This window comes from Convolutriloba macropyga, chromosome 3 (assembly GCF_964194025.1).
Source record: "Convolutriloba macropyga chromosome 3, txConMacr16.3, whole genome shotgun sequence".
In the NCBI taxonomy this organism is placed as follows: domain Eukaryota; kingdom Metazoa; phylum Xenacoelomorpha; order Acoela; family Convolutidae; genus Convolutriloba; species Convolutriloba macropyga.
This window is the reverse complement of record NC_134470.1, coordinates 5,174,006-5,182,154: the sequence shown is the minus strand read 5'-3', so window position 1 is coordinate 5,182,154 and position 8,149 is coordinate 5,174,006. Positions and strand designations below refer to the sequence as shown.

At 32.3% G+C, this 8,149-nt stretch overlaps 1 protein-coding gene across 1 annotated transcript; it reads left to right on the top strand.

Moving 5' to 3' along the window:
• The first annotated feature begins 539 nt into the window (after nucleotides 1–539).
• On the top strand, nucleotides 540–7,436 carry LOC142335889 (uncharacterized). Its single transcript, XM_075384239.1, has 4 exons — nucleotides 540–671; nucleotides 3,752–3,883; nucleotides 6,629–6,778; nucleotides 7,371–7,436. The coding sequence occupies exons 1-4, from the start codon at nucleotides 594–596 to the stop codon at nucleotides 7,434–7,436; spliced, it is 426 nt and encodes a 141-aa protein (XP_075240354.1). The 5' UTR covers nucleotides 540–593.
• The last annotated feature ends 713 nt before the right edge of the window (nucleotides 7,437–8,149 follow it).

The following is an 8,149-nucleotide window of genomic DNA, read 5'->3' as shown; positions in this document are numbered from 1 at the left end:
CAGAAAGATCATTCTTTCTGGATGTTATCTGTACATTATTTTGCTAATGTTTTTAAACTCTTAACAATGAATTAAAGATTTTATCTGTTTTCTATTTAAAAATAAATCTGAATCAGAATAGCTCTCTAAATATTCTTTCAAAGACAGCTGACTAAAATGCAGTTATTTCATATGAAAAACGCTGAACAAGTTTTCGATTAATTTATGCATCATGAATTATCCTAGATAGTCACTCCAAAGAGGCTATGCCATATCTTCTGCTTTTTCATAGATAACAGGATAGGGTTTAGTTTACCGAAACAATATTTATTGATTTTGAGAGCAACATCTTCAATTGCCTTCTTGTGAAAAACTATTAAATCAAGCTATTTTTTAAAATTGAGATGTTTCTATTTAATATAACTTCAATTGCTTTACAACATTAAAGATAACAAGGACGCCGCTACATGCAAGGCGACTTTTCATTGATATCACGAAAAAGGTCAGATCTTTAATACTTTATCCAAACTTCTCTATCTGAAATCATATTCGACGAAAATTATTGCTCTCTACGAAAGCTTGTTGTTATCATATCTTGTTTTTCCTCAAATGAAATGACGAAATTTATACTGATTGTGCTTTTAGTAGTTGCATTTCAAAATGATGCGATCGCTTCCGAAAATCCATCTCCGGTACGTTAAACTTTACATAATTTTTTGCCCGAAGTGTTTACAAATAATCACGTTGGATTAATTTTTAGCTTCCTTTAAACTCTCTTTCTCTCTCCTCTCAGCAAATTGACTTAAGTGATGATGGGATTATATCTTTCAAAAATTGAAAAATATGAAAAATAATAAAAATATGAAAAATATGAAAAATAATAAAAATAAAAAAATATGAATAATAAAAATAATAAAAATATGAAAAAGAATAAAAATATGAAAAATATGAAAAATAATAAAAATAATAAAAATATGAAAAAAATTTAAAATAATAAAAATACGAAAAATAATAAAAATATGAAAAATATGAAAAATATGACTGTTGGCTAATAACCAAATATGTGCCCTAACACTCTAATGAAAAGCAACTTTGCAACATTTAAGTACAGTTGGCACAGGTTTCACTTATTTTAACTAGAAAAAATGAGAAAAAAAGCATCATGTTACAATAATTGCACGCCGACACAGAGATATAAAAATGAATAGTGCTATTTACTGCATTATTAGGATGATGTTCTGTTATCTGTTTAACCGAAGATCAGATACGGTGTTTAATTTGTCGGTCTGCCGGTCATTTTTTGAGGCGATAAGAAGACGAATCGCAATAATTTTTTATTTTCGCTGTGATGTCGAGATATAGAAGAACAATGCTCACTCGATGTCATCATATTCATACATTTAACTTTCACACAACTATCGGTCAGAAAAATCCTGATAGGACATTTTCTTGCGAATACAGAAGATTTAAGCTTTCTTGGACTCGTCTGTCATTATATTTCAATACCGAGTTGATTTTTTTAAGACCAGAGTTATAATCAATGCGTATCATGGAAAAAGTCAGAGTAAAACAAACAATTTTTTTGAACAAAATGGTATCCATTTCTCTGTATAATTTTAGCCTAACGTTTTTTCTTTTTTGTCCAAAGCAATTTGAAGATTATTATCGACTCGAGCTGACACAAATAATCAAATATAATGTTAAATTTTAATTCGCAATAATGATGAGTAAATAAAAAAATATTAGTTAAGGATTTTATAAATTAACGTTAGCAATATATCAACGTTATTTGCAGGAACACTACTGTTTTAAGTGGCAAAGATGGAGAAAGATTTCTACACAAATTTTGGTTTTAACAACCTAAATTTAACCGTTGAGTATGAAGGTTTTTGAATAGCTTAAAATGAATAGGACTGTTTAGATAATTCTCACGTGTTTTACTTTGTTATATATTTTGATATAAAGAGATAAAATTTGGATAAAATTTTACAGCGTAATGCCCTACTGTTGTTGGTAGAGTACGACGAGACTCTGCTAGAGGTTGTTTTGCTAGATCTTATAAGAAGCATTCCATCAAGAGAAAACTGTAATGTCTGCGTTAATAGTATTTATTTGTACTTACCATAACACTATTTGTGCATAACATGCCCAAACCTGTTGAAATTAAGCTCTGACCTATACGTAACGAACTGGAACTTAAAAAATGACGGATTACGACCGGAAAGAACCATCACTGATTTACCAGTAAGGGGACGTTAATAAGAAATCAATGTTAATAAGAAAAAAACTTCTTTTTTAGTCGCGCCGGTTGAATTAAAATAATTAGTGTTTAAGAAAAGATCTGTAGCGTCCTTTTCAATTATAAGCTAATTTAGAGGGAGCAACATCTTTTAAGTTGGATCTTCGAAGCTCTAAACTTAATTTTTTTCCATCGGTTAAAAGTTGTAACCAAATTTGAGTGAAGAACGAGTTCTAATTCATTTCATGCAACAGCAGTCAAAACGATTTATCAGACTCAAACTCGTCTAAACAGACATTAAACTTTTCGTTTTCCCGTCTTTTTTAAAGGTCATACAAATATAAACTGAAGTCTATAATTCCGACTTTACGTCGACATTCATTTTAAAAGTTTTCGAACAAGTAATGGTCAAATTGTCTATAGCAATCCCTGTGTCCCCCAAAGAAATTATCTGAATTGTAAATTTAGGTTGACTACAACAAATTAAGGCTTCACTAAACTTATACCATTTTGACCATTTTATTGTTAATGGAGGTTTGCAACTTTTTTCTCAAACAATCGTCCAACTTGAAAACTGATTTTTTCAAACAGAATGCGTCTGTTTACTTAGACAGAAGAACAAAAATCTTTCAAAAAGTCAAATTTTTCTCGTCCAGGTTTCACAACAGAAAATTCCATTTATATAGATACAAATTTCAAACTATGAAAAAAGAGTATTGATGAGAATTTAGGCTTCTTTCATTGCTTAAGTAAAAATTCATAGTCAGCAACAAATTTTCTCTCAAAATAAGGCAAAATGGAGGAAAAAATCAAATTATTGATTGCCACATTGTTTGACTCCAAAGATGAAATAATCGAACGACCGAAAAACGCCAAAAGCTACCCGTACCTAACTCTAAGTCAAATTCAGTACTGAGTCAGAGTCTATATCAAGTCACATTTTGGGCTGAATTTTTCCGATTCAGAGATAATCTAGCGAGTCATTCTGAATTATCTTCTGATTCAGAAGAGTACAGAATATTTTCTCTGAGTTTTTCTCTGAAATCCTTCTGAATCAGTACAAAATCAAAAATTTCTTTGAAATTGTTCTGAATCAGTACTGATTGACACTGAAACTTAGGTACGGGTATTGACAACTTTTGCATCAACTCAATGATCTGCAGCATCAGAATTACTTTTGCACGCATTACGTAGATATTGCTATGTTGTATAATATGCCCTCAGAGAACATGAGTATATCCTTTTAGGTTTCTTTCACCTAGCATCTTTTTATAGATTAAAAAGCGATCAATTTTCTTCGAACGCAAAAAGTTATAACTAGATAAAAAATAATTGGTTCTTTTCCCCCAGAAACACGTGCAATTTTTTTACATAATTAGTTAACATGTAATGACACGCGTTCTGTAATTGGGAAGAGCATAACTTACTGGGAAGGGGGTTCACAAACGGTAAAGATCCAAATAATTTTTTGGATCTCAACAACAATATGACTCAAAAGATGATTAGATTGTGATGTTTTCGTTTTCTTTTCAGTTTTCTGGGTCAGAAGATGAAACAGAAGGTGAATCTGATTCAGCGGCTTCTCCAGACACTTTTAACACAAACAATAACGCCGCGATAGCATCGCCTAGCGGCTCTGACCAGACAACTAGTGTTGGACCTCAGGTTTGTGTTTCTTCAATTATCTAGAACAACAGAAATAATATTGACAACATTACTTGCATGTTTTTAATGTTATGTATTCTCTTAAAGAACATGATTGTTTCCTTTATGTTGACTTTACCCGGTTTGAGGAAAGACCGGAAAAATATGTAAGATAACCGGTGAACAGTTGTTTTTTTTTCAGTGCAAAAGTCGTACACAGTTCTGCGGTGAAATGCGGTGAAATTATCTAATTTCATTTCTTGAGTAAGCGATGAACTTTCACCACATTTCACCGCTTACTACAATTTACCAGCCTTACACAGATTCGAACCTCTCACCTCCTGCATGTCATCTTATTCTTCTTCCACTGCTCCACCGCTCGCATAAAACAATGACATTTGTTCTGAATTTAAATCAAATTCATTCTACATTCTGTAAAACATGCGCATTGAAATTTTGTAAGATTAGCAGTGAAATTACAAATTTTAGCGGTGAAATGTGGTGATTTTTTGTCCGCCTACTCTGGTGGATAAATTACATACATTGACCGCTTAAAAGAATTTTCAAAAAGATGTATGATTATTCGTGGGTACATTTTCCGTGCGTCTTTTAATAAATTTATCTTAACTTCGTTGGACAAAGAATAATTCGAAGCGTTTTCTAAGCTGTCATGTCATTTAATTTCACCACTAAGTTAAGCGTTGAATTTATGTAATTTCACCGTTTTCACTGCTGTTCCCACATAATTTTAACACTTTTTTCTAAGCGGTGAATTTATGTAAGTTCACCAATAAGTTAAGCGGTGAATTTCGGTAATTTCATCGCAGTCACCGCTTATCTCACATAATTGGTACATTTTGTCAAAACGGTGAAATTATGTAAATTCACCACTCCCGGGCGATAATGTTTTTTTCACCGCATTCACCGCCTGATTTATGTAATTTAACCGCGTTCACCGCTTATCTTACAAAATTTTCCACATTCTGCGCTGATCTTACATGATTTTCCGTTGAATGGTGGTGACACCTCGACCCGGGAACCTATCCTCCCATTTATAGATCCTACAACAAATTATTCTTCAAACAACAACGACTTAAATAATCACCATGTAGTCAGATGACAACAGAATCTCTAAAACTAGTTTAAAACCTTTTGAAGTGAAATCAAATTCATAACAAATTAAATAACTTGAATTAAATTATAATTCATTTTTATTTCCCAGAAAAAATTTCCGCCACCACCAAATATTCTGTCAACTAAAGGTCAATATTGCTCTGGGCCCCAATCCAACTCTAGTTTAAAGTTTTTTCTAAAAAAACATACAATTGAAGATAAGATTGAGATCATTTTTTCCACCATTGCAAAAAAGAGGTAGCGATGAATTACCAAAAATTTATATATTTTTTAATCAGTGAAAACGCCACAACCACATAAATTTGTGGCTCCCCCATAAAGACTGGTGGTCAGCATCCGTTTGTTGGTGCAACCGTCTCATCAAAAGCAAAACAAACGGGAGAAAGAATTTAATCGTATCAAATACCTTTATTTTCACAAACACAATTAAAATTGTTCACGTTACTCAGAGAATAATATGCAAGTTATTAATATTTGCCCGTTTCTGTCCCAAACTAACCGAAATAACTTTTGTAATTTTCAGATATACCAAATGTCGAACCTGCCCAACTAAGTGACAATTTGGACGTTTTCGCGACTATTCTTGACGTTTTTCGGACCTTTTAAACGTTTTCCCAGCCATTTTTGACGTGCTTTTTGACCACTTTTAGAATTTTTTTGACTATGAGACTTAGATTTAGACCTGCCAAGTTTTAGCCCAGACTTGTATTTAGACTCGCAAATTGTTTGACGAAGTCGTACAAGTCCTAAATGTGTTATGATAATAACTCTGAATCAGTGCTTGTACCTAGGCTTGCCATTGAACTTGCCCAGTACTGATATTGATTTGGAGTTAAGTACAGGATAAAACAATAGTCAAACATCACCAGCAACGCACGGAAACTCACTGAACAGACTATGTAAAATGCAAACAGTGTGAGTCATTCACCGGAAGAGTTTTCTTAATTGTAACAAAAACTTGGCATTTTTTTATTTTGTTTGATCCTGTTTAAGCTAATATCGAATGACAAAAAAGAATAGCTAGGAGAATTATATTACTAGAAGGTCATTTTGTATCACACACTAAATAAAGATAAGGTAAATTAACCTTAACGGAGTTTACCCTGCCTTAATTGTTGACCCTAACTTACCCTAAATTTAAGGTAAATTTCTGGCTTGGCTAAGGCAAAATTAAGGGAATTTTTAAGGTAATGTTAAAGTAATTAGTTGAGGTAATTTTAAGGCAAGTTAGAGTAAAATTTAAGGTTTTTTAAGGTAATGAGGCCTTAACTTTTCAGATAAAGGGTTATTTAAGGTGAGTTAAGGAAAAGCAAATCTACCTTAGCAATTAAGGTGAGTTAGGAGGTTTTTAATGTAAAAGTACATTAAATTTATTTAATATGCAAACTCAAAGGCCGATTTTCAGAACTTTAAACTGATATTTCTTTCCACCCTGCAACCCCGAAATGTAAATTTATAAATGTAAACCCCTTTATTAGTTCTTTTGGTTTGGATTGCTCCGAAAAATACGTTGAAACATATCAATCCTTTTACTTATTTCTAATTGTCTCATTCAATCATTACAACACAGTTTTTAGCTCGTTGTATTTGAAATGGTGTGTAAAATCTCTGCTGGTTTTGAATTTATTGCAGGTGAAATATGTAGGACTTCAATTTCCCAGAATACATTTAACTCAACCTCCTGAAGATCTGAGCCCTGATGAGCTGTTCAGTTTTGATCGGAGCCCTTTTGATCTGAGCCCTGAACAATTTCCACACGACAGTGAGCGTGAGGCTCATCAAGTGAGTTTTTGGAAGTGTTGCGGATGCAACTTTAAGATAGCTAAATAAGGAAGTTAAAGATGTTTTGCCGAAAAAAATTAGCTTTATGTCCCACGATGCTAGCGTATAGTTACCAAAACATGGAAATCAAAATCTTGAATTTTTTCGTTACAGCAAGCGTTTAATGTTTATTATTTTCCATTGATCATTGCTAATTGAATTTGTTGCTGAAATATCTATTTGTGGGTAATTATTTTTTGGAATGTTTCGATTCGGTATATAAGATCTGGTGCCGTAGAATATATCCCTCTTATTCTCGCAGCTACTTTATAGGTTTAACAAATTAATAAGAGAGAATTGACCAAATTTTTATATACTTCATTCGCTCAATTGACATGAATATTAACTTTTAACATATTTCGGAAAAATCTTATTATCAAAAAACATTACATTTTACTTGTTTGAGCACAAATAAAATTTTTTTATTTTTCTCCACAGAAAATGATAGAATTGAAATACAAAAAAGCAGACATTTTCATCTTGACTTCATTTCTCGTGAGCGCAAAAATTAATGCTTATTAACTAATCGCGTCAATGTGGGATGTGATATTAGGCGAAAGCCCGATTAGGCGAAACCAATATTTGTAGCCATTATGCAGAAATTATGCAGAAGTTTTGAAAATCAGGCGAAGACCAATTAATACACCGCAAGACGGCAATTCAAAGGCCACTCGACGCTATAAGGTACTCAAGCGTACCTAACAATTGTCCTAACATAAAAATTAGCCCAAGTAATTTTAATATTTATTCAAACTTTCGCATAATTTTTACACCCTTCGGTAATATACGAGAAAAAACCTCGCACAGAAGTTACAGGGGAATGGGAGAAGAATTAATTAAAAAAATGCTTCAATCTAAGTAGTTTGGAAACACGAGTCACGAGATATTTTCAAAAAAATTTTCGGATAATTGTCGGATGGATTTGCAAACTAATAATTGTTAGGGAATCTTGATTACTTTATAGCGTCAAATGAAATTTGAGGTACCTTATTTCTGTGTTATACTTGGTTTTGACCTAATTTCCTTGAAAAGTTAGCAGAAATGTTTTGCCTAATATTTGCAAAAATTAGCTCCGCCTAATTGAGCTTTCGCCTTAAATTCTACGACCCGTGTCAATATTTATCAAAATTGTGATCACTCATTATTTGCACCCCATACGCACATGACAGACTTTTACATAATGATTTGACACGTGTTCTGTAACTTTGATGTGTATAACATACAAGGGGGAGCAACCTAAAAAGATTCCAGCCCTTAATGGTGTTAAAAAAATAAAAAAGATTTAATTTTTGCAAATCTTAAGTTCTTTGCAGTTTTTAGTGTTATTTCTGT

Excerpts from the sequence above, each read along its gene's own strand:
- LOC142335889 (XM_075384239.1), top strand. The coding sequence starts at position 594 with ATGACGAAATTTATACTGATTGTGCTTTTAGTAGTTGCATTTCAAAAT. Across the intron at positions 672-3,751 it reads CTTCCGAAAATCCATCTCCG|TTTTCTGGGTCAGAAGATGA; the intron begins GTACGTTAAACT and ends TTTTCTTTTCAG. Across the intron at positions 6,779-7,370 it reads GTGAGCGTGAGGCTCATCAA|GCGAAAGCCCGATTAGGCGA; the intron begins GTGAGTTTTTGG and ends ATGTGATATTAG.